This window comes from Schistocerca piceifrons, chromosome 7, assembly GCF_021461385.2.
Source record: "Schistocerca piceifrons isolate TAMUIC-IGC-003096 chromosome 7, iqSchPice1.1, whole genome shotgun sequence".
Lineage (NCBI taxonomy): Eukaryota > Metazoa > Arthropoda > Insecta > Orthoptera > Acrididae > Schistocerca > Schistocerca piceifrons.
This window is the reverse complement of record NC_060144.1, coordinates 505,228,876-505,256,298: the sequence shown is the minus strand read 5'-3', so window position 1 is coordinate 505,256,298 and position 27,423 is coordinate 505,228,876. Positions and strand designations below refer to the sequence as shown.

The 27,423-nt window shown below is 39.8% G+C and overlaps 1 protein-coding gene and 2 non-coding genes across 6 annotated transcripts in view; 2 read left to right on the top strand and 1 right to left on the bottom strand.

Annotated features, from left to right (window-relative positions):
• The window catches only part of LOC124804936 (methyl-CpG-binding domain protein 3), a 46,201-nt gene extending 25,023 nt beyond the window's left edge, over positions 1–21,178 (bottom strand). Inside the window, exons 1-3 of one of the 4 annotated variants that reach the window (XM_047265314.1) lie at positions 20,890–21,178; positions 19,608–19,760; positions 12,884–13,028 (exon numbers count right to left, since the gene is read on the bottom strand). In XM_047265314.1, the coding sequence (XP_047121270.1) occupies positions 12,884–13,028; positions 19,608–19,760; positions 20,890–21,035 (444 nt within the window). In that variant the 5' untranslated portion in view covers positions 21,036–21,178. The remainder of the gene's footprint in view (positions 1–12,883; positions 13,029–19,607; positions 19,761–20,889) is intronic. The other 3 variants (XM_047265315.1, XM_047265316.1, XM_047265317.1) reach the window with 3 other exon arrangements.
• On the top strand, positions 458–532 carry Trnal-caa. The gene has a single exon. It is a non-coding gene; the product is annotated as a tRNA-Leu (tRNA).
• On the top strand, positions 759–833 carry Trnal-caa. Its single transcript has one exon. It is a non-coding gene; the product is annotated as a tRNA-Leu (tRNA).
• Positions 21,179–27,423: the final 6,245 nt, after the last annotated feature.

Below are 27,423 nucleotides of genomic sequence, written 5' to 3'. Positions count from 1 at the left end.
TTCAACAGGGAATGTTATAGTCAGAATTCCACAAACATCTGAAAACTAGAATGAGTTATTCACTCTGCAGCGGAGTGTGCGCTGATGTGAAACTTCCTGGCAGATTAAAACTGTGTGCCCGACCGAGACTCGAACTCGGGACCTTTGCCTTTCGCGGGCAAGTGCTCTACCAACTGAGCTACCGAAGCACGACTAACGCCCGGTACTCACAGCTTTACTTCTGCCAGTACCTCGTCTCCTACCTTCCAAACTTTACAGAAGCTCTCCTGCGAACCTTGCAGAACTAGCACTCCTGAAAGAAAGGATATTGCGGAGACATGGCTTAGCCACAGCCTGGGGGATGTTTCCAGAATGAGTATTCACTCTGCAGCGGAGTGTGCCATGATGTGAAACTTCCTGGCAGATTAGGAGACGAGGTACTGGCAGAAGTAAAGCTGTGAGTACCGGGCGTGAATCGTGCTTCGGTAGCTCAGTTGGTAGAGCACTTGCCCGCAAAAGGCAAAGGTCCCGAGTTCGAGTCTCGGTCGGGCACACAGTTTTAATCTGCCAGGAAGTTTCACATCAGCGCACACTCCGCTGCAGAGTGAATAACTCATTCTGGAAACATCCCCCAGGCTGTGGCTAAGCCATGTCTCCGCAATATCCTTTCTTTCAGGAGTGCTAGTTCTGCAAGGTTCGCAGGAGAGCTTCTGTAAAGTTTGGAAGGTAGGAGACGAGGTACTGGCAGAAGTAAAGCTGTGAGTACCGGGTGTGAGTCGTGCTTCGGTAGCTCAGTTGGTAGAGCACTTGCCCGCAAAAGGCAAAGGTCCCGAGTTCGAGTCTCGGTCGGGCACACAGTTTTAATCTGCCAGGAAGTTTCACATCAGCGCACACTCCGCTGCAGAGTGAATAACTCATTCTGGAAACTTCCCCCAGGCTGTGGCTAAGCCATGTCTCCGCAATATCCTTTCTTTCAGGAGTGCTAGTTCTGCAAGGTTCGCAGGAGAGCTTCTGTAAAGTTTGGAAGGTAGGAGACGAGGTACTGGCAGAAGTAAAGCTGTGAGTACCGGGCGTGAGTCGTGCTTCGGTAGCTCAGTCGGTAGAGCACTTGCCCGCGAAAGGCAAAGGTCCCGAGTTCGAGTCTCGGTCGGGCACACAGTTTTAATCTGCCAGGAAGTTTCATCTGAAAACTAATCTATCTACAGGCAATATTTTTCAAAATTTTGGCATTCTAGAAACTGAAACCTGTTGAGATACTCCACAAAGATCTCAATTATTGTAGTAAATCATTTCTATATGAATTTACGACATTTCAGGTGTGGGTAGCAAATTTACTACCCTGAGGACACCTCACAAACTGACTCAAAAGACAAAGTATGAGAATTTATAGTTTTCGAGCTTCCTCTACAGATATCTGCATTTAATGTTTGTAAATCCGAAATCTAAAGCAAACCAAATCACTTTATTTTTCACTAACAGTTGGAATAGTTGCTTGGAGGTAAACTATTGTATCTGAATAAACAGCTCAATACTATGAGAGCTGATGTTTGTGTACAGTTCAGTTTAACAGGATAAGCTACCTAAAACACAACAGCCAATCACACAGAGTATCTGATGCCCAAGAAATTCTTGGTTCACATGGCTATCCAAGTTCATATAAAGTCAACTTGCTAGCACAAAGAGTGCTGTGAAGATGTAGCCAGCTTGTTTCTTAGAAGTCAGAAATTACTACAACCACTGTCTTGAAAATGTTACTGACATTAATGTGTGGAAGGACGATCATAGCTTAACATCTTGTCGACAACAAGGTCACTAGAGATGGAGCACAAGTTCAGATTGTGTCAAAGATGGAGAAGGAAATCAGCTGCACCCTTTCATAGGAACCAACCTGGCATTTGCCTGGAGTGATTTGGGGAAATCATGGAAAACCTAAATTTGGATTGTCAGAGGTGGAACTGAATTGTTGACCTTCCGAAAGCATGTCCAGTGTACTAACCGCAGTGCCACCTTGCTCAGTATGCTAATACAACACTCATGCAAAATTACTTTATAGATTCGATGAAAACTATGGATAGGGTAATTAATTATAAAACTACAGTATTTCACAGATTCTGTATTAGAATTGCAAAATGTTTCTTACAGTTATGGGCACTAATTGGCAAATAGATTGAGAATTAACTTCTCAAAACCTGAATTTCACCACAGACCTTCTTTACATTTTCCAGTAATCAGCAACTATAAGAGGTGTTAAAAAAGAAATGAGCCAGAGTCTGGAATGCGCAAACCGGTGACAGGAGGGTCATATTGTGGCGAGTGTAACAACGTGTGGTTCTGACCAGAGCGCGGAAGTTCACAGCCCATCGCTAGGGGGAACACATGCACGTTATGTGACTATACAGAGCTAGCAGCAGCATGCATCAATCGTCCAATGCTGCCGGTCGCATTGCAAACAGTGACATGGAAGCGTTAACAGAGGAGCAAAGAGGTGTTGTTCATTTTCTGATAGTAGGAGGAGGAGGAGGAGGAGGAATGGACATTCATCGGCGAACACTATATGTCCCTTGCAAGGATCAAGGTGTGGCACAAGCACTTCAGGGAAGGACGGGTATCATTAGCCGATGATGCACAGTCTGGAGCACCACACGGCATTACCGATGACATCGTCCAGCTCGTAGATGCACTCATTACCTAGCACTGCTGAGTGACAGTGAAAGCCATAGCTGCCGTGGTCAGATTGGGTACCGGAAGTGTTCACACCATCGTGAAGGAATGACTGCACAAGTGCCAAGTGTGTGCCCAATGTGTGCCCCACAATCTTCAACCACACCCGGAAGTATGTTGAATGGCCCACTGTCTAGCTCATCTGCAGCGCTTTACTCCGGAAGGGAATGCGTTCCTGGCACGACTGGCGGCTGGAAATGAGTCATGGTGTCGTCACTTTGAATCAGAATCAAAACAACAAAGTTATGCTGACATTCTTCTCTGACCAAGATGGCCCCCTTCTGATTCACTTCCTGCAGCACGGGACAACAGTGAATGCCCAGCATTACTCGCAAACCTTGACCACCCTTCACCAAGTGATCAAATCATAACAACCAAGCAATCTCACCCATGGGGTTATTCTGCTTCACGACAATGCAAAGCCTCATACAGCCAACACAGTCGCGGCACTCCTGCAGAAATTCAAGTGGGAGGTTCTTAGTCACCCTCCATACAGTCCAGACCTCTCTCCCTGCGATTACGCCATTTTTGGTCCTCTTAAAAAGGCTCTGATGGGGCAAACGATTCACCTTGGACGAGGACGTCCAGCTGTATGTGCGGAACTGGTTAACATCACAGCCCCGGGAATTTTATGATACAGCCATTCACCGCCTTGTGTCACAGTGGCACAAATGTCTCAACAGCCAGAGTCAATACTTCTAACATACAGGTACTGGTTTCTGTATTATGCCTCCGGCTCATTTCTTTTTGAATGCCCCTTATTAAAATTGTACTCTTTTTTTTCTGTCCAAAACTTTGGTGAAGAAGTTATGGCCATGTCCATCCATCTGCATCTACATCTATACTTGGCAAACCACTGTGACATTCATGGCAGAGGATCATTCCCATTGTACCAGTTATTACAGTTTCTTCCCAATCGATTCACATATGGAGTGCAGGAAGACTGAGTGTCTGAATGCTTCTGTTCTTGCCGCAATTATTCTTATTTCGGCCTAACAATCCCTTTGTGAGCGATAAATAGGGGGTTGTTGTATATTCCTTGAGTTCTAATTTATAGCCAGTCTTTGAAACTTTGCTAGTAAACTTTCTCAGAACAGTTTACGTCTATCTTGAACAGTCTGCCACTTCAGTTCCTTCAATATCTCTCTCAGACAAACAATCCTGTGGCCATTTGTGCTTCCCCTCTCTGTATAGTTCAATACCCCTGTTAGCCCTATTAGGTAAGGATCCCACACACTTGAGCAGTATTCCAGAGTGGGTCACACGAGTGATTTATAAGCAGTCTCCTTTATAGACTGATTGAATCTCCCAGTATCATACTGATAACCAGAAGTGTACCACATACTTAACCCATGACTGAACCTATGTGAACATTCCATTTCTTATCCCTATAAAGTGTTACATCCAGCTAATTGTAAGAGTTGGCGACTCCATCTACGACTCATTGATATTATAGGATACTACATTTTTTGTTTTGTTTTGTGAAATGCACAATTGTAAGTTCATGAACAGTTAAAGTGAGTTGCCAATCTTTGCACCACTTTGAAATCCTATCAAGATCTGACTTAAATATTTATGCAGCTTCTTTTTCGCAGTACAGTACAGTCCCGTTAATCCGAACTAATTGGGACTGGACCTTGTTCGGATTACTGATTTGTTTGGACTAGCCAAAATTATGGAGACAAGTTACTACAATGAAGTATACAAATCAGATAAGTAGGTACACCATGGTAACAAATGGGAACAATGGCTCACTCTCATTCCCTGCCCGTGTTGTTGTGCATTGTTGAGACCTTTGTAGTGTCTGAGGTCAGTGCACTGCCAGCTGGCTCGCAGAGTGCTTGGTTATGTTAGTTATCAATCGCTGGCACGCGTAACAGTTGTATTGCATTCATTCGGGTGTAGTGGTGTACATATTTTCGTCATGAGTAAACAGAAACATACAATGTTAACTCTCAAAGGAAAACTGAATGCTTTGAAGTGGATAGACAATTGTGAGAATGTATCTAAACTGGCAACAGAACTGGGTGTTGGCAAAGTAATCATTTGTGATTCGAAGAAGAACCAAGTGAAGCTTGAACAGTCCTGTGCAACCTCTTCAGGAAAAACTCTCAAAATTCAGCAGACTCTGAAACAGTCGCAGTACGATTAAGTGGATGATGCTCTTTTCCTTTGGTTTATGCAATAAAGACAAATGTGAACTCCTCTGAGTGGAGCACTGGTTTAGGAGAAGGCTGTTTACCTGAACAAGCTAATGAATGGTGATGAGTCTTTTAGTGTGAGTACGGGTTGGTTGGACAGATTCAAAAAACGTCATGGAATCCGTCAACTAACAATTACTGAAGAGAAGCTTTCTTCTGACCATGATGCAGCAAAGGAATATTTGAATGAGTTTGAAAAATGATAAGAATAGGAAAGTATTCTCCCCAACAAATTTATAACGCTGACGAGACTGGCTTTAATTTTAGGGCATTGCCAACAAAAAGCCTGGCACCAAAAGCAGAAGACCATGCTCCTGGTTTTAAAATGTGCAAAGATCGTGTGACTTTATTAGCGTGCAGCAATGCTGCTGGTAATCACAAGCTGCCTTTAATGCTGATCGGCAAATCTCTTAGGACAAGAGCTTTTAAAAACTGCAACATGAAGTCCCCAACCACATATTATTGCAACCAGAAAAAAGCATAGATGGGTGGTAACCTGTTCAAAGAATGGTTTTACGGCCAGTTTGTCCCCTCTGTTCGATGGTTTTCTAAGGAAAATCATTTGTCTCCCCACACAACCCTTTTCATTGATAACGTGCTATCTCACCCCAGCACTGAGGAATTATGTGATGGAGAAATTGTGGCAAAATTTTTTCCGCTCAAAGCTACACAACTTCTACAGCCAATGGACCAGGGCGTACTACAAACATTAAAACTGATTTATAGAAAACAATTTTTAAGAATGCTGATTCAAGATGATAGCATTCCTTTAGTGGACAAAATAAAAAAGACCAATGTGATTGGGCCGCTGAGACATGGCAGAATATTTCATAAAATATGCTGAGAAAATCATGGAGATAACTGTGGACATCTCTTGAATTTCAGGACAACCTAGTTGAAAATGAAGAGAAAAATCTACTACAAATGATACAGACAACCCCTAAATGTGAAGAAGCTAGTGAAGGAGACTTAGATGAGTGAATGGCAGCGGATGGGGCATGTGTGGAGAACCTTACTGATGCTGATTTAATTGCTGCTGTGACTCCAGACGAGGAAGAAGTGGACTGCTGTGACGGAAGTGACAGTGAGCCTGAAAGTGACAAAGGAGAGCTGGTGCCATACAGTGATGCAGCAGAAGCCCTTGACCTCACACTACGTTATTTGGAGCAACAGCCCACTGCTACACCTGCTGATTTGATGTTTATGAGACGATGGCACAATTATGCATCATATAACAGACTGTCTTCATTACACCAAAACACGACGACTGAGTTTTTGTCATCTAAAAAAGTAGGGATAAAATGTCTGCTGTATTTTAGTTTGACAGCATTTCTTTCATTGTTATGCATTGTTTAAACCTAAGGTTTTCTTGTCAATTTTTCTAATACATGTTTAATGTATTGTGTAAATTAAAATAGTGTGTATGTACAAGCAGTTTACTGCACAGTTTCCCATACTTAAACTAACATTTTTCATGTTCAGATTAACTGAACATTCAGATTACCGGGGTTCAGATTAGTGGGACTCTGCTGTACTTCATTCTAGATACGTGCATCATCTACGAAACGTTTGAGGTTGCTATTAATACTGTCTGCAACGTCATTAATATATAACATGTACAGCAAAGGTCCCAACACACAAGTGTAACTTCCCTACCAAAAAATCCTCAATCCAGTTACAGATTTCACTTGATACGCCATATGTTTGCACTTTTGACAAAAGCACAGATGTGGTACTGAGTCAAATGCTTTTTGGAAATCAAGAAATACTGCATCTACCTGACTGCCTTGATCGAAAGATCTCAGTATGTCATTAACATGACTTATGTTTTTGAATCCATGCTGGTTGGCATGAAAGAGGTTCCTCTGTCTGAGATACCTCATTACGTTTAGGCTCAGAATATGTTCTAAGATTCTACAACAAATCAATATCTAGAATACTGGACAGCAGTTTTGTGGATCACTTCAACTAGTTAGAAGAGGGGCCAACTCAACTGCAAATCCAGTATTGACTCTGATAGGGATTCCATCAGGCTCTGGAGCTTTGTTTAATTTTAACAATTTCAGCTGTTTCTCAACAACACTGACACTAATACTTTTCTCTCTCATCTTTTCAGTGATACAAGAATTAAATTGAGGACATTCTCCTGGGCTTTCCTTTTGTGAAATAACATTTGAAAATGGTGTTAAGCATTCCAGCTTTTGCTTCGCTTCCCTCGGTTTCAGTTTCTGTCCGTTCGCTTGGGACTGGACACTCACTGCAGTGCCAATAACAGCCACTACATACGAAAAAAAATTCTCTGGATTTTGTGAAAGATCATTTAACAATATTCTGCTACGGTAATCACTGAAGGCTTCACACTTGCTCTCCTGACAGCCATGTGTATTTCATCCAGCGTCTCTTTGCCAATAGTCCTATGCAATGTTTTACAGCTATTATACAGTAGTCTGTTTTTTTTCAGAAGTTTCTTTACAGTGACTGCATACCATGGAGTACAGTGCATGGTCAACTATTCTTTTAAACTTGAGCCCTGTGCTGAAACATACTGATTTTTTACCCAGTTTTCTGAACATATACATCTTTCTGCTCATTTTATAAGAACAAAAACAATCAATTTTTGGCAAAATAATTTAATTGGATGGATCAAAAATTTATTCACCAGTCAGTGGCAGAACAGACACATAAAATAAAGTTATAATTAGGCAAAGTTATAATTAGGCTTCTTATACAGGCAAAAGGGTTGAAGGGGAAGGAAGAGGCATGAAGGAAAAGGACTGGAGAGGTCTAGGAAAAGGGGTAGATTTCGGGAAAGTTACCCAGAACCATGGGTCAGGGGAGACTTACCAGACAGGATAAGAAGGAAAGACTGATTGTTGGAGACTGCATTGTATAAGATTTGAAAGCCTGAGAGCTTAAAGGTGGACGACAGGATAATATGTAAGACAGAGATTACTGCTTAAAAATCATGCGTGAGTTAATAACAGTGAAAAGCTAGGTGCATGGTATATAACAGAGGTGGGAGAGGGGGTGGGTGTGGTCAAAAATAGAAGCGTAAAATAATGAAAGGTGTAGAAGACTAAAACATAGTGAAGAAAAGAGTAGTAAGAGTGAAGAAATGCTGAGACGGAAGAAATTAATGTAAATTAAGGCCAGGTGGGTGGCGAGAGCCAAGAACATGTTATAGCACTAGCTCCCACCCGTGGAGTTCTGAGAAAGTGGTGTCTGGGGGAAGAATCCACATGGCACATATGGTGAAACAGGCACAGAGATCACGATTGTCATGTTGTGCAGCATGCTCTGCAACAGGATATTGTGTGTTGCCAGTATACACCATATGCTTATGTCCATTCATCCTAATTGATAATATGGTGGTAGTCATGCCAATATAAAAGGCCAAACAGTATTTACGTAACAGCTGGTATATGTTACTACACTCAGCTGGCGGCTACACGGGTAGCAAAGGCTGTGTGGCATGGACTGGGCGGTTTTTTAGGTTAGAAGGCCTCGGGAAAATACGGAGTGGGCTGCAATCTCAAAGGGTGCATGGCAAATACAGGACGTGCTTGGATCAAGGAACAGTCGGAATTGTAGTTGTAAATTGTTGTAGTTGTGCTGGGAAAGTCCCTGAGCTTCAAGCGCTAATAGAAAGCACAGAAGCTGAAATCGTTATAGGTACAGAAAGCTGGCTAAAGCCTGAAATAAGTTCTGCAGAAATTTTTACGAAGTCTCAGACGGTGTTCAGAAAAGATAGATTAGGCAGAATTGGTGGTGGAGTGTTTGTGTCTGTCAGTAGTGGTTTATCTTGTAGTGAAGTCGAAGTAGATACTCCGTGCGAATTGGTATGGGTGGAGGTTATACTTAACAGCCGAACTAAGTTAATAATTGGCTGCTTCTACTGACCCCCAGATTCCGGTGATATAGTTGCTGAACAGTTCAGAGAAAATTTGAGTCTCGTAACAAATAAATACCCTACTCATACGGTTATAGTTGGTGGGGACTTCAACCTTCCCTCGATATGTTGGCAAAAATACTTGTTCAAAACCAGTGGTAGGCGGAAAACATCTTCCGAGATTGTCCTAAATGTTTTCTCTGAAAATTATTTCGAGCAGTTAGTCCACAAACCCACACGAATTGAAAACACACTTGACCTCTTAGCCACAAACAATCCAGAGCTAATAGAGAGCATCATGACTGATACAGGGATTAGTGATCACAAGGTCGTTGTAGCTAGGCTCAATGCCATTTCTTCCAAATCCACCAGAAACAAATGCAAAATAATTTTATTTAAAAAAGCGGATAAAGTGTCACTAGAAGCCTTCCTAAGAGACAATCTCCATTCCTTCCGAACTGACTATGCAAATGTAGACGAGATGTGGCTCAAATTCAAAGATATAGTAGCAACAGCAATTGAGAGATTCATACCTCATAAATTGGTAAGAGATGGAACTGATCCCCCATGGTACACAAAACAGGTCCAAACGTTGTTGCAGAGGCAACGGAAAAAGTATGCGAAGTTCAGAAGAACGCGAAATCCCGAAGATTGGCTAAAATTTACAGACACGCGAAATTTGGCACGAACTTCAATGTGAGATGCCTTTAATAGGTTCCACAATGAAACATTGGCTCGAAATTTGGTAGAAAATCCGAAGAAATTCTGCTCGTATGTAAAGTACACAAGCGGCAAGACGCAGTCAATATCTTCGCTGCGCAGTGCCGATGGTACTGTTATCGACGACTGTGCCGCTAAAGCGGAGTTATTGAATGCAGTTTTCCGAAATTCCTTCACCAGGGAAGACGAATGGAATATTCCAGAATTTGAAACACGAACAGCTGCCAGCATGAGTTTCTTAGAAGTAGATACCTTAGGGGTTGAGAAGCAACTCAAATCACTTGATACGGGAAAGTCTTCAGGTCCAGATTGTATACCGATTAGATTCCTTTCAGATTACGCTGATACAATAGCTCTCTACTTAGCAATCATATACAACCACTTGCTCACCGATAGATCTGTACCTACAGATTGGAAAATTGCGCAGGTCGCACCAGTGTTTAAGAAGGGTAGTAGGAGTAATCCATCGAACTACAGACCTATATCATTGACGTCGGTTTGCAGTAGGGTTTTGGAGCATATACTGTATTCAAACATTATGAATCACCTCGAAGGGAATGATCTATTGATACGTAATCAGCATGGTTTCAGAAAACATCGTTCTTGTGCAACGCAGCAAGCTCTTTATTCGCACGAAGTAATGGCCGCTATCGACAGGGGATCTCAAGTTGATTCCGTATTCCTAGATTTCCAGAAAGCTTTTGACACCATTCCTCACAAGCGACTTCTAATCAAGCTGCGGGCCTATGGGGTATCGTCTCAGTTGTGCGACTGGATTCGTGATTTCCTGTCAGGAAGGTCGCAGTTCGTAGTAATAGATGGCAAATCATCGAGTAAAATTGAAGTGATATCAGGTATTCCCCAGGGAAGCGTCCTTGGACCTCTGCAGTTCCTGATCTATATAAATGACCTGGGTGACAATCTGAGCAGTTCTCTTAGGTTGTTCGCAGATGATGCTGTAATTTACAGTCTAGTAAGGTCATCCAAAGACCAGTATAAGTTGCAAAGCGATTTAGAAAAGATTGCTGTATGGTGTGGCAGGTGGCAGTTGACACTAAATAACAAAAAGTGTGAGGTGATCCACATGAGTTCCGAAAGAAATCCGCTGGAATTCGATTACTCGATAAATAGTACAATTCTCAAGGCTGTCAATTCAACTAAGTACCTGGGTGTTAAAATTATGAACAACTTCAGTTGGAAAGACCACTTAGATAATATTGTGGGGAAGGCAAGCCAAAGGTTGCGTTTCATTGGCACGACACTTAGAAGATGCAACAAGTCCACTAAAGAGATAGCTTCCACTACACTCGTTCGTCCTCTGTTAGAATATTTGCTGCGCGGTGTGGGATCCTTACCAGGTGGGATTGATGGAGGACATCGAAAGGGTGCAAAAAAGGGCAGCTCGTTTTGTATTATCACATGATAGGGGAGAGAGTGTGGCAGATATGATACACAAGTTGGGATGGAAGTCATTAAAGCAAAGACATTTTTCGTCGCGACGAGATCTATTTACGAAATTTCAGTCACCAATTTTCTCTTCCGAATGCGAAAATATTTTGTTGAGCCCAACCTACATAGGTAGGAATGATCATCAAAATAAAATAAGAGAAATCAGAGCTCGAACAGAAAGGTTTAGGTGTTCGTTTTTCCCGCGCACTGTTCGGGAGTGGAATGGTAGAGACAGTATGAGTGTGGTTCAATGAACCCTCTGCTAAGCACTTAAATGTGAATTGCAGAGTAGTCATGTAGATGTAGATGACGTGTCATTTCACAGGTGGCCCTCCCTTTGATAGTAGGTGTTTTGCCAGTTACAGGGTTGGTATAGGTGGTGGTAAGATGGTGCACAGGGCAAGTCTTGCAGCAGTGACGGTCATAGGGGTAGGAGCCATAGTGTAGGGAGATGTGTGTAGAATGTGCGTAGGGTCTGACAAGAATATTGTGGATATTGGGAGGGCGATGAAAAGCTGTTGTAGGTGGGGTGGGTAAAATCTCAGACAGAATGGATCTCATTTCAGGGGATGGTTCTAGGTAGTCATGGCTTTGTCAAAGTAAATAATTAATACATTCCAGACTAGGATAATACTGAGTGACCAGTGGTGCGCCCTGAAGTCGTTTTTAGAAGAGTTCAGCAGTAATAGGATGTGATGCCTGGGAAATCTGCTTTTGAACTAGGCTGGTGGGGTAATTACGTCCAGTGAAGGTTGAGGTGAGAATGGTGGTTTATTGCTGTAAAGAGCCTGCATCCAAACAAATATGTTTGTCTTGAATGCCAAGACTGTATGGGAGGGAATGTTTGACATGGAAAGGATGGCAACTGTCAAAATGTAAGTACTGTTGGTTGTTAGTAGGTTTTTATGTGGACAGAATAGTGTAGCTCGCCTTTGGTGAGGACAATATCAACATCAAGGAAAGTGGCACAGGATTTGGAATAGGGCCATGTGAAATTTAATTGGGAGAAAGTATTCAGAGATTCCAGGAATTTTAACAGGCCAGCCTCATCATAGTCTATATGGACTCGGAGCATGTTCTACCATATGACAATTGTTATCTCGGTACCTGTTTCACCACATGTGCCATCTGGATTCTTCCCTCAGACACCAGTTTTTCAGATCGTGGTATGTGGGAACCAAAGCTAAAACATGTCCTTCGCTCTCGCCACCCTCTTGGCCGTAATTTACATTTCTTCACAGTAACCACTCTTTTCTTCACTCAGTTTTAGTATTCTAAATCTTTCATTGCCTTGCCCATCTATTTTTTATCATCTCCCTTCCACCTGTTATGTACAATACACTTAGCTTTTCATTGCTATTAACTCATGCACAATGTTTAAGCAGTAATCTCTGTCTTGCATCTTACCCTGCCTCCCACCTTTAAGCTCTCAGGTTTTCAAATCTCGTCCAATGCAGTCTCCAAAAGTGTCTTTCCTTCTCATCCCATCCGATAAGTCTCCCCTGACCTGCAGTTCGGGTGACTTTCCTGAGATCCACCCCTTTCCCTAAACTTTTCCAGTCCTTCTCCTACATGTCGCTTCCTTCCCCTTCAACCCTTCTGCATGAAGAAGGAGCCACAGGCAATGAAATCTTGCCTAATTATGACTTTCTTTTATGTGTGTGTTCTGCCACCGGTTGGTGAGTGGATTTTTTATCTTTCTGCTTGTTTTAGTTATCCAATATAATAATCATAACTCCCCTACATTACATATATGTTATGCCTTCTTAGATTTATTAATAAGTGTTGGGGACTGGTATTTTACACATAAAAAAAATAAATGAAGTCTCATACACTGTAAGTCTAGCCACTATTGAAATATAACTTTTTCTGATGCAACAAAGTCCAATTACTAAATATGCTTCCATAAAGTTAATGTATCAACCTGCTTTGGCTTCTCCTGTGGACCATGCTTGAAATCTGTTTTCACTTTGCCTTCTTGCATCTTGTGCACAGTCACAGGCTGTTTGAAAATTGATGCTGTCTGCCTGATTGGAGGTACTAGAGAGGCATCATTGCGGACACCCCTGCTGCAATAAAATTCCATATAAGTAGCAGATACTCCTGGAAACAGCTTCTTATATAGTGTCCAACTGAATGAAAGTATAGTTTTAATGCATCAAATCTAGCATGTACATTTTAAAATCAATTCAAAATGTTGCATAAATATTTGAAAATAATATATTGTAACATCTGACAATTCTTTTTATGGTAGTGTCAAGGAACAATGGTGTTTGTTAATCACAGAGATCACAGGTTAACATCAGGCTCCAGCATCAACCAAAGTTTGCGGAACCACCCATCTGCTTTGACCCATGACGTAACTGCATCGTATGACATCAAAGGGGCGCAGTCTATTCGAAATGGATTGTGACTGTAGAGGGCATGTTGAATTAAGTGGTGGCACTCTCATGTGGGATGCTTAGCTTTCTAAATTGTTTGTAAGAGATGTTAGTGATTCACTGGGTCAGAGTGCTGCCTGAGAGAATAATATTGGAAGAGTTTGTGGCATTCTTTGAGTGAGTTATTTGGATTTCGGCAGTTGTGGGTACTTTTCAGGTTTGTAATTATTACTGCAGTGTTGTTTATGGTTTGAGATTTAATTTTATGTTTCATAATTTTGTTTATTTTGGATATAACTAAGAAGTTTACTAGTACCTAAATAGGGGGCAACATACTGACTGCGCTTAAATTCCTACAGTTATTTGGTTTAGTTGGCAAGTATGTGAAGTGTTACATTTGTGGAGAAGGCATCAGATTGAGCAAAGTTGCTCAAATCAGGGACCAAGACTTGTGGTCTTGTCAGTGGGACAACATATGGCATTTTATCCACAATTTCTGGTTCATATGTTGGCTGGCCTCTCGAGAGACTGTGTTGATGAAATTATTTTTCTTATCACTAGATTACTAAATTTGTGTGTTGGCTGGCTGTGACTTGGTAAGTACATTTTTATGGTTTTATTGTATTACATGCATGTTTCTCGTATACTGAAATTGGTATTCATGCAGTTTTTTTATGAATTTTTGGGTTGCTTTGTTTGTTGTTAATTTTGTTGGATTCTGATTGGTAAATACTGTGGACTTTTTTTTTGGTAAAGTTAGGTTTTAGATATTAGTTGTATCAATGAGTTTTGGTTTTATGGTACTGCTAACTTCACTCTAGCTATATAGATTAAGTGAAGGGCTAGATACCACGTCATGAAGTTGTGTGTGGTATCGGGGTACGTAGGTTGCGTTAATTGCTGAAGGCTTTGTATGTTTAATTTTTGTGTTAGTATTTGTTTTGGCAGTCTTCACACTGAGTGTGATTTCAATGATTATATTTGTGATTTATGTAAAATAATTTCAAAGATAAAAAGCATATTTCCTGCCATTGTTATTTTGTGTTCAGTTGTCTTTGGTTTTTTTTTTTTTAAGTTTAATAAAATCAATTAATAACAGTGTTTGACATGTTGTGAATATTATTGGGGGTGAGAAACCAAAAATCTAATAGGTCATGAGCCAAGGTTTGTTTCAAAATGGAATTTGTAACAAAATACCCGGCCACAAGTGGATCCTCACAAAGTTTTTTTTGAGGTGGTAAGCAAAGTTGAAAAATATTGTATTCCTTTATTCAATGGAACAAATTTCAACAATTGGAAATTCAGGATGGAAACTCTGCTTGAGGAACTGGAACTTTTACCACCTGTGCAAGTGAATTATCTAAAAAAGGTGGAATTTGTAGATAGACAGGTGAACACGCAGTATGTCACAAAGGAAACATGATTGGCTGAACTGGCTAAACAAGATCAGAAATGTAAGTCTCATCTTATTCAATGCATCACCGACATTCACTTGGAATATGCAAAAGATAAGATTAACACTTTCGATTTATGGACATCTCTGTGCAATAAGCTTGAGATAAAAGGAATTGCTAGTCAACTTCCATTGAGAAAACAGTTGTTAAATACGAAATTTAATGTGGCAAATGATATGCTAGTTAATCATTTCTTAAGTTTGATATACTGATTTGAGATTTACATTCAACTGGGGCTACTTTTGAAGAAATCGTCATTGTATGCCATCTACTTTTAACAATGCTTGCAAAATACAACATAGTGATCACTGGAATCAAAACATTCTCAATGAAAGGCTTGATGCTGAGTTTTGTGAAAAATGGGCTACTGGATGAAGAGTCAAAGCAGGAGTCATCAGTAAAAACAACAGTGAAGATACAGCACCTCCTACAGCCTTTTAGACTCAATGGTATCAGAAAAAAAGATTCATCAGACGCCAGTAAAACAAGAAGTCAGCAATGAACTTCAGGGAACTCATTCAACTTTGTTTGTCATCACTGTGGAAAGCCTGGTCACAAAAGGGCCAACTGCAGAGTTAAGTCACCAAACAAGAATTCAGAAACCAGTAATTCAGTGGTCGTGGCTAATGTCAAAGAGGAAGATGGTTTTTGCTTTGCAGCATCAAGTGAAGATAAATCAGTGAACAACATAAGTTGGTTCTTGGACTCTGGAATAGTTGATTAGCAGTAAGATACCTCTCACCAATTTAAAGAAACTGGAACAACCAATTGAAGTTAAAGTAGCTAAATCAGGCATTTGTCATGAGGCTAAAGTAAAAGGAGACATTAGTCACCAGTGTTGTAAAAGGAGAGGAAATTCATATAACAATCAAAGATGTTTTATCTGTGTCTAGTCTTAATTATAGTTTCCTGTCAGTTAGAAAATTGGAAATGAATGGTTTTTGTATCACATTTGAAAAAGCTCAAGGTTAAATTAAAAAGGGAAAAGAAATCATTGCTACTGCAAATAGGAATGAATCTCAGGTATATGTTTTAAATTTTTTGCAATGTAAAGCCTTGTCAGCTGCTTCAACTGAAACTAAGGTGAAACTGTGGCACTGCACATTAGGCCATTTGAGGTATGATAGCATTAAACACCTACAGTCACACATTGACAGAATGGAACTGGACCCTTCAACGATCCCCACAGAACGATGCTCAGATTGTGTCAAAGGAAAACAATCACAGCTATTATACAATCACACTAGGAAATGTGCCACCAGATCTCTTGAGGTGATCGACAGCGGCCAATCTCACTAGAATCGTTCAACGATCAGAAGTATGTACTCATGTTCATCGATGACTTTACACATCTGACAGTGGACTACACATTGGAATTGACGTTGGAGGTAACTTGCTATATCTGAACATGTTTCACGCCATGGCTGCAACTAATTTCAACTTGAAGATCAGCAGACTGTGGTGTGACAATAGTCTTGAATGCATCTTGAATGACTTTTAGTAATTTTCTGAAGAACAAGGAATACAGTTTCGGTTCACAATCAGATACATTCCTTGGCAAAATGAGCTCTTAGAGCGAATGAACAACACTCTTACTGAGAGAGCTCACTGTTTGATACTTCAATGTAGATTAAGTGAGATGTTCTGGTCAGAAGCTGTCTGTACGGCTGTATACCTACTAAGTCCTACTGCGGCTTTGAAAGGAAAGGTTCCTGCAGCTTTGTGGTACAATGAGAAACCTAACTTGAATAAGCTGAGAGCATTTGGACATATTGCTTATCTACATATACCAAAGGAATTTAGAACAGAGAAATTCAATTGCAAATCTTTGAAGTGCTCCTTCACTGGCTGCTTTCCTAATAGCTAGAGACTTTGGTATCCATAGGGAGAAAAAAAAAAAAAAAGTCACAGGAAGCAACATTGTTTTCTACAATTGCAGATTTGACTTTGAACATATACCAATTGAGGACTGGAGACCAGAATCTGTACAGAAATCATCATAGAAGCAGCAAAAGGACAATAATGGAGGAGAACTCACCAAAGACAATGTTAAATCAAATGATGGAGGTCACAAAAGAGTTCTCATACCAGAACTGACCAGTGATGAAGAGGAAATTGAAAATGAAGCTGTTCGACATTCTACCAGGAAGGGGAACCCTCCTAAACACCTAGATGGCTGTAATGTTCTTGCACTGAATGCTGAATCATTTGTTGATGGTGTACCGAAAAGCTAGAGGGAAACTGCAAGTCATGAAGATAAGGAATACTGTTATAAAGCTATACTGGATGAAACTGACTCTATAAAGGAAAACAAGACTTGGATATTTGTTAAATTATCCCCTGGACAGGTCATCAGCAGTAAGTGGGAATTCAAATTGAAGAAGGAAATATCTTAAGACACAAGGCTAGACTTGTGGCTAAAGGATGTTCACAGACAAAAGGATTTGACAATGAGGAAACATATGCATCAGTGATCTGACTTGCAATTGTCAGAATAATGCTAGTTATTACAATTTAACAAGGACTGGTTCTGGAACAATTTGATGTTGCCAATGCTTTTCTTCAAGGATTAGCCATGGAGCAAATATACATGGTTATTCCTGAAGAACTGAAAGATGCAACTGGGTTGGTTTGCATGTTACAGTAGTATTTATATAGCTTAAAGCCAGAACCATTAGCATGGAATCATTCTATTCATATGTTTCTTATTTCTATAAGAGTCACTCAGTCAGAAGCAGATAATGTCTTTACTACTTTATTTAAAGGAAGTTGTCATTTACATTGTGCTCTATGTGCTGATGACAGTCTGATGGCAGGAAATCACAGAAAGATAATGGACAGAGTGAAATTTACTAAATGAGGTGGTGTAGTGGTTAGCACACTGGACTCACATTTGGAAGGATGACAGTTCAAACTCACATCCGGCTATCCTGATTTAGGTTTCCTACGATTTCCCAAAATCGCTTTCCTTTGACAGGACACGGCTGATTTCCATCCCCATCCTTCCCTAATCTGATGGAACTGATGGACAGACCACACTGTTTGGTTCCCTCCTCCAAATCAAGCAACCAACCATCCAAGAAAAAAATTTTAACTTAAAAGTAGTAGTTTAAATGGAGGAACTAGGAGAGTCACAATCATACTTGGGAATCGAGATTTCATGGAACAAAGAAGAAATGTATATGAGCCAAATGTCATATTTGAAGAGTTTGCTACAATGATTCAACATGCAAGATGTGTGTAATGATAGCAAACAAGGACCGATTTGCATACTGTGGTTAGTTTCTTAAGCAGGTACCAAAACAATCCATTGAAATAACTCTGGAGATGCTTGAGAAGAGTTTTGATCTATATCAAAGGAGCCATCAATATGAAACTACATCATCGAAAGGGAAATCAAGAAGCCTCTACTGGCCTATGTTGATGCAAACTGAAACAAAAAGGAAGACATAAGATCTACCTCTGGATATCTGTTACAAATATTTGGAAATACTGTCTGTTGGGCAACAAAGAGACGGACTAGTGCTGCTTTGTCTTCTACAGAGGCAGAATACGTAGTTTCGGCAACATCTGCTGCTGAATTACTCTGGCTCAAAGACGATATTCAAATTCCACTTCAGCTACCAATTTGTACATTCAATGATAATCAGTCCTGTATATAGTTCCTGAAAAATGGGAACATCATCGGTTGAGGCACATCAACGTTAAATATGACCCTGTGGATTAGTTTCACCTCCACATCATCATCACTGCTGAGCATGTACGTTTGGAGGACCAGATTTCACATATCTTTACCAAAGGCTTACCAGTTCCTAGATTCATCACTTTCAGAAGCTTATTGGGTTTACTTTCATTTTTGTTACTGTTAAATGTAAAAATCGCTGTATTGAGGAGGGGTGTTGTCTTCAGTTGTTTTTCAATTTAATAAAACCAACTAATAATAGTCTTTAACATTTTGTGAATGTTATTTGAGGATGAGAAACTAAAAATTTATCACTTCATAATTAGGTTTGTTGTACATTTAAATTGTCCCTGCCCAAAAAAACCCATTCTTGTGGTTATGCCATTAGTTTCATTGTATATTTACAGTTACATATTTATTCAATTATTTATGTCTGTTCACACGCGTAACCAGTGATGCCATGATTGCCATACTGTATACAGTTGAAATAGGGGTGGCCACCATCTTGGCGACATCATGGGTCCAGACAGACAGGAGGTTCTGCAATCTTCAGTTTTGCTGATCAGTGTAGACAGAGTTGCAGCATAATTTTTTGATATAAGTAAAAGTGGAAGGAGGAGGTGCAAAAGCAGCTGAGTTACCAACCAACTTAATCAGACACAAAACATATTTAAGTTTGTATGCTAAACGTATACAAGGCAGTGGATTTACAGATTCTCTTGGGTGGGTTGGAAAGAGGAGAGAAATTTAACCAACATAATTTACTGTTTTAAAGTTAGTAAAACAGAGTAAAGCCAGTTTTAAAGCACAACACATGAACACCACCAACAAAGTGTAGCAAAACTATGGAAATAATCACAGTACTCATGCAAAACAAATCATTTTATTATCAACACAATTTGTTTGAAAGTAATTGGGTCACATTTTACAACAGATTCCACAACAGTGTACACGAAAAGCAAGTAGAAAACATGAACACATGATCTTATCTCATATACCACACAAACTATCCTGGATATTGTTAATAAACATAAATTAGTATGGAGCCAATTCAGTGACTACAGACAGTCAATTGCCACCCGCAGCCCTCTCAGTGAGGTATAAAGTGCAAGTCTGTAGGCTTAAGCCTACCTGTAATCAAACTGAGTTCCCCTCTGCTTCTTGTTTTTTCGGAGAAGCAGGGAATTGATTTTGCCAGACCGGAAATCGAACGTGGCGAGGTCTAGAGCGTCGCCCAGGTATCGAGCCAGTTGTGGTTTGCTGCGAAACTTCTTCCCATTTGGGCTGGAATTGGAAAACAGCTGCTCAGTCGCGGCCTATCTTGTTCTTACCTCACTCATATTTAATTTAAAATTTAGTTAAATTGAGAGGGCATTTACACAGAGAAATGCCATGCAATTGTACACCACACTGCATGATTTCAGCAGGGTAGTATACTGCTCCATACTGCAACATTGTCAAACAGTGCCACCACATACTAAAATTATGATTTGTATTATTTATACTGAACAATAGGTTATGAGCAATAAAAACAATCTCCAAATGCTGGTGGCAAAAAAGAACAGATACTCCAAATTATGTACGAATTTTAATACCCTTATCTAATAAAAGTAAATTAATTTATCGACAGGTATTTGCAGCAGCACTGTCCTTGATACATGCTGCCTGAGTCAGAAAATGCATAATATTAATCTATCGAGCGAGGAAGAGAAACGAGTGAATTAAACATTTTACTCTTTAAAAAAAATGTGAAGGTGACGCATTTATTTACAATAAATTCAAATTCATCCCACACAGTGAGGTTCAGGAAACAAGGTGATATATATTGTGACCACAAAGAAAACTAATGAAAATGGTTATGTAATGGAAAGCAACAGTCACAAGACTAGCATTTGCTTAAAATTTTAAATCTTCGAAAAGCAAGTTGATTCACGTGGACTTAACAAAGATATATAATAAACTGCTCTCTCTATACAACCCTACAAGTTATAAAAGTTGTTAATTATTTACTTCAAAACAACACAAGCCTTTGTAACACCAAATAATTGATACTGCAATAATTCTCGCGCAATTGCAATGAATGCCAAAACTTATTTTCAACATACCCAGGATACGACTCTCTTTGGTCAGGTTTAAAATTTTTGCTTAAGAAACTGTCAGAAAATTAAACTGAAATTTCATAATGGAAGGAAATGTCACGTACCATGAGAGGCAATTATACTTCGAAAAAGGTATTGCCGGCAAAAGGAAGATTTACACTGAGAGTAGTAAAAAAGATTAACACAAACAGCAATTTATTGAATAACCCTAAAAAACTTGGGGCTGTGTAGTATGCATATAAACGTCTACTGAGTAGCAAAGACTAGCTTAATGGTTTAAATCAACTGCTTATGATACACAACTTCTTTCTCACCTATAATAATAAACGTCGACTTTTCCGGCAGATAGGCCAGACTTTCTGATTACTTCTTCTCGCTGCCATCCCTTAGGTAAAGCACTGCACTCATATTTCCTTTTCTCAAGGGCCATTGTTCTCGTATCACCAATCACGTCCTGCATTGAGCTCCGTGTCACATTATCTATTTAATGTATTTATAAGTGATGCACAAACACCTCCAAAAATGTAGTAAACTTTCAAACACTATTATCGAATTCTGACAAGCACCCACCGCATATTCACCCGTGCGTCGTTTGTTTACCAGTTTGGGTGCATCGAAGACAACGTTTTATCGATATAAAAATCGATTATCAGCATCAAACGAGCATTGTCATATCGTCTCGAAAGCCGATTCACACTGATGGTCACGTTCCGTCACCGTCACGTCGGGATGTAGTCACAGTTCACGCTGTCCGTCACGTCACATCATTTCGCGTAGCCCAGTTACGAACGGTGAAATTAATGGCCAAAGCAAACTTTATAACGTAAGTTATTAATCAGTTTTCTGTGGTGAAGTGCTGCGAAGTGAAACAACATTTCAAAATTTCAAACCATCGACATTATATATACACTAAATAACATTTATGAGGGTATAAATACAGCCCATTTACAAATAGTTCAAATAGCTCAGAGCACTATGGGACTTAACTTCTGAGGTCATCAGTCCCTTAGAACTTAGGACTACTTAAACCTAACTAACGTAAGGACATCACACACATCCATGCCCGAGGCAGGATTTGAACCTGCGACCGTAGCGGTCGCGCGGTTCCAGACTGTAGCGACTAGAACCGCTCGGCCACTTAGGCCGGCTAGCCCATTTACATTGTCTATTTTTCTCACAAACTAATAACGTAGGACTCCGGTACGCACTGATAGCGAATGATTGATACACAGTGGTACAGAGTACACAACACACTTTATTTTACAGAAAATCAATGCATACAAGGATGTACGACCTAGCGCACTCGAGTCACAGAGCGAACTAAACTTCTCACAACAACAGTCACAGATGAGACTGCAAGTAGTTTTCTCTGGCCAGCGTCGTTAACGTTGCCACACAGCCCCCTTCCACCGCCCCCCCCCCCCCCCACCCACGTACCGGGTAGTGCGGAGCACGCTGTGGAGGCGATGATTGGAGGGGCAGAAACACGGGCGAGGGTGGTCTGCGGTCTGGTGCAGAGTGTAGATAGAGATGATACTCATGGAAATGGGCAGGTGTGCGTTTGGTGTGGTCCACACCTTGATGGCAAGATGACGAAAGTGTCGTGCTTGATGTTAATCGGTTGAATTCATCAGGAGGCGAGTTTAGGTCGCGGCGAGGCAAGATGTCTGCAGTTGTTGTTGGCATCGGCTACACATTATTGAGCAAAATAGTAGGGGGAAAATAACGTCTGAGCACTGTTCAACTGGCTGACAGCCACAATCATGAAAATGTTCACTGTCCACAAGCGGCGCAGTCGAAACAGTAGCATCGATAAGAACATGTCTAACTAGTTGGATAGGTAGGGTTGCCATCTGTCCCAATATTTTGGGAGCATCACCATTATGGATCTTTCTGTCCCAACATCCCAATAACACCAAATTTTCTCTCGATTTTGCAAAATACTGTCGCGAGCTTGGTTCAGGTACTGAAGTAACGCTGTCTGTTAGTGCAACATGTAATTACAGCCTCAGTTAGTTTTATTTATGTTAGCAAGTATACGTTGACTAAGTTGTCTCACAGATGACATTGCATGCTGCATATCGTTTATCGATGATCAAAGCACATTCTAGATCTAGCGTCATCATTCGATAAAGTACCTGACTTCTCCAGTAGTACGGGGCTGGAACTATTTAAACAGCGCCACGTGGAAGAATCGTGCAGTTCCCTCTCGAATAGCTATCTGATAAGACGATTCTTTGTAAATGTAATACGACCGAGTGCAAGTTAGTAATGTCTAAAGTGTTTACTGTGGGTATATAGGGCGTGAAGTGTATAGTGACGTACTTCGATGAATAAAGTGTTACTGTCGGCTGTTTACCGTCCAATAAACTTATCATAGCATCCGAAAATGCCTAAGGCTGGAAAGAGAAAGTGTCACTTTTCGGATGATTACACAAAAGAGTGGTCTTTTGTCAAGAAACGACGTACAGATCAGGAAGTGTTGTGTGAGATATGTTCCTGTTTCATCTCAGTAACTCACGAAGGTAAGGCAGATGTGAGGCATGACATTCCTACGAAGAATTGTACAAATAGATTCACAAAAGCATCAATATCAAAGCCTATTTCTACATTAAAGAAGATACTCAGGAAGAACTGTTCGTTGCTGCTGAAGAACTAACAACAGTTTATAAGGTTGTCAAGCATCACCAGTCCTTCAGTTCTCTTGACTGTTTCATTAAGCTGAATGCTCCAATGTAGCCTGACTCCAACGTCGCCACAAAGCAGTCTACAGCCAGGACCGAAGCCACAGCGATTGTTAAAAATATTCTTGCATCACACTACATGTTAGAATGCATAAAACAATTGCAAGAAGTTTCATTTTATGGCATAGGCGCCGACGTATCGAAGCACAAGGCTCAAAATGTTTTTTCCTTTAATTGTTTAGTACTTTACTGGAACTGACAAAACCCAGCAGAAGCTGTTGAAGTTTGATTCGCTGAATAACGAAACACTGGAGACAGTTACATAGTTTTGTTAAGATACTTTAAGATAACTGCAAATTCTATTAGATAAATTAATAACTTTTTGTGGAGACATACCAATACCAATGCCAACTGTGAAGGGCTTCATAGACATGACCAAATCAAAGAAGAACTAGGAAAAAAAAGGTAGAAAGAATTGGATGCCCTGCCCATCAAGCGCTGCCCATAGTCTCCACAATGCTATTTCAAGCAGTGCTGGAGTCTTAATTGTCAGAAATGAAATAACCATCATGAAAAATTATTTAATTATTTTGCAATACACATGGTAAGGACAGAGAAGCTGAAAGAGTTCTGCTTATCCATTGCTGTCAATCATCAAAGTCTTCCATCTCACTCAAAAACAAGATGCAGCTGTCATTAATGTTTACAGTTGAGAGAATTATTAAGCTTTGGATTCCAAATTTTTGAAGCCAAAGACAGGCTACCTAAACTAGTTTTAGATTTTTTCAGTAGTCCAATCAGTGAAACTTACTTCATGTTTCTGCAGTCAAACTTGGTTCTGTTTGGGAAAAAATGTAGAAAGCATGGAGAAGAAAAAAGTCTCGATAGTTGAAATAAGAAAATATCAATCGACACTCAAAGGCATTTGAATGAAAAGGTGACTGCCACTTTTATTGCCATGCAAGCCAAATGAATTCGAACAAATTAAAAAATAAGAACCCAAACCAAGAAATAATTAACTTCATTTCGAAATTTGAGAGAGAGAGAATGGCTTTCTGTGCCATAGCATTTGATTACTTAGAGAAATGGGCTATTTCTTTTAATACATGTCAAGTATTTGATTTGATGATGCTATCTGAAACCCCAAACTGGGGGATGATTGTAAACACTATTATATACCTGAATATATATGGTGTGAGGATTTCAGGTGACAGTTGTTTTCAGCAGTATATGTGTCTGAAGAACTTTTTAGAATGGACTTGCAAGAATGGAAGTCTAAACACTCCTAGAAGAAAGGTGGATTTACTTTCTTAAGAAAAACGAAAATCCTGAATACAAACACCAGCTGCTAAAATTATGTATTTGCTTTCTATTCCCGCATATGATGCCATTGTGGAAAAAGTATTTTCGCTGACGTCGGCCCAGTGGGGTGATAAAAGAAATTGACTGCTGCCAGGGACTGTGGAATCAATCTTCCAATGCCAGTTTAACTACAAGCTGACTTACATGGAGTTTTACAAATACGTAAATGGGAAAAATGACTTGCTGAAGAAGATGAAATCTTCCGAAAAACGTGGTGTACCAACTACTTCTACCACAGCATTTCCATGTAATATCGGTAGTGTTCTAAATAAAAAGCAATTATATTGAATAAATTTTTTACTTAATTTTGACAAACCTATCTCAGAGTGTCCCAGTGAGGTTGCAGTTAGATAGGGCAACTCTATGAATAGCATGTCTGCCCGACACTGTAATGACACTTCATACACAGTCTAATATAACAGTCGCGACACTCACTGCTGTAAAAGCTGTTACCGTTTGAGAGCTGGAGTGACATTAGGGTTCCAAGCGACGAGAAAGGAGAACTTCACATGTGTCGTAAGCATAACGTTTGTTTTGCATCCATTTCTTACGTGATTTACGAAATATTTGAACTATTTTTTTGCCTCCAAGATTGTATTATCAGAAGACGTAGATGTTTCTAAAATGATTCTAAAATAAGAGCAAGTAGGGATAAAATCATGAATCCAGTGGCAAGTAATAAAATATTCGTGAAGAAACGCTTGTAACATTTGATAGAACTGCAGCTTACCACATAGATATCAACGGAATATAATCACATAATTCACACCTCTACATGCAAAAGGGATCGACACCCCATCTGTTGTTCCATAGGTCTACTGTGTTTAGTCAATTCCGCCTGTTCCCACTAGTAAGACCTTCATCTTTATATTGTTATAAGTGGGACGAGCATCTCCAAAATAGTGGGAGAAATATACTGTGAGTGTAAACCCCAAGCCCTCACAGCCAATAACACTGTCAGAAGGTCTGTCATCTGCTAAATTTGTCATTAAATGCTTTTAATACAATGACATATGCAGTAGTTTATCAGTATCGGAGAAATGTTGTACCTTCTGCATAAAAGGTGGAATATATTGTCATTTATCCCACAGTTAATTTGTATGCCTTCCGCATACCTCTGTAATGTATGCACTGATGGGAACATAAAACAGCAAACAGTAAATTTTTGTCTTTCCATCTTGCAAATGGCATTTTAATCTGGCATCTCTTTTTAAATATCGGGATCCTATAGTCTTAAAAATTTGTTTTTCCTTCTTCATTTGATCCTTCTCATACAGTTTCTGTTACTGTCTGTACTTAAAATGATAGGTACTTTCCTTGTCCCATAACAGTTTTGTATGAAGTCTTGCGATTTGCACATTCTGATAATCCACAAGCTTTTTCTAGACACAAATAACCGCACTTAATTTTGCCACTTCATCGTCAAAGCAGGTCTGTGATGACGATTCAGATGAATCTGGCATTGATATATGGAGAGTTGAACTGGCTGCTTCTGTGCCATAGAATATTTTACAGCATTAGACTAATTGTCGAACCTTTGTAGGAGTTTCCTCTTCATTGTCAGTTGAGGTGTCTTATTTGAAATGCCAAACAGTGAGGTTAACTGCCTTTCACACTAGTTTAATATTGTCTGCATTCATGAACTGGTTTTGTTCGACATGTGGTGGACAAAACTTAACATTATTATGAAGTTAAACAAGATCTTTTTTCATAAAATGTCCTCATCTGCTATTCACTATCCATTTTCTACCCCTAAAACGGAACATTAATCATCAATATACATGTAGTTTGCGAGCGAATCCTGACGATACAGTTTAGTAACATGATAATATATACCTCTCAGGGTCTTTAGGAAACCTAAAGAAAGACAGGTGTGGTATCTTCTTCTACTTGTTGCTGTAATTTATTGCGCTACGCTACGTTCCCATTTGTAAAAACCATTGTACAAACCAAAATAAACAACTACTATTCGCTTTCGTTTTCACGATCGTGCCAAACTCAAAATTTTAACTTACTGGCCACTAGGCGCGCTGCTGGCAGCAGCGGCGGATTTACTTATAGGCCCACTAGGCATGTGCCAAGGGGCGGCACTTTAAGGGGGGCAGCATTTTTTGCTCTGTTCTCATTTTAACCTTTTACATTTTAAAATAACTGCGCTTACAAACGACAAAATTTTTTAATATTGTTAAACAATTTGCTAGTTTAAATAAGCCTTAAGAACGAAATTCGACAATACAAGCTTGGAGACAGACATGGTTTACTTGGTGAGCGAACAGAAATTTAACATTGGGCTTCTGTCTGTTATCATCTTCGTGATTGTTCAAAATATTTTGAAGTAAGCTGTCAGGACATCAGTCTACAATACAAAGTTTGAAGCGTTATTACTCTGAGAATGTTGTCAGCTTCTGCTTAACCTTACCATATTTAACCTGTGAAAATACTGGGACTCCTGAAAAGCAGTGATAAACTACTCATCAGTTTCTTAAATACGGTAACATGTGTGGGCCTTAGTGTGTAAAACCCGACTCTACTTAAATGTCTTGTAGAAATAGTGGGGAAGTATCAAGTGAACCCTCCATCACTGTAATTAGTGTGAAATCTCTGTGGTCTTCAATATCTGAGCTTTGATTTAATGACAGTCGTTTAACAAAACATGTAGATACTGTAAATGTTTTACATTTTTAAACACATATTTGTATGAAAAGAACACAAGTAGAATATCTAATAATGTGTAAAAAACACTTAACAACAGTTAAAAAATTTTATTTATTTATTTACTTAGCTACTTTTTTTCGTGAAAAA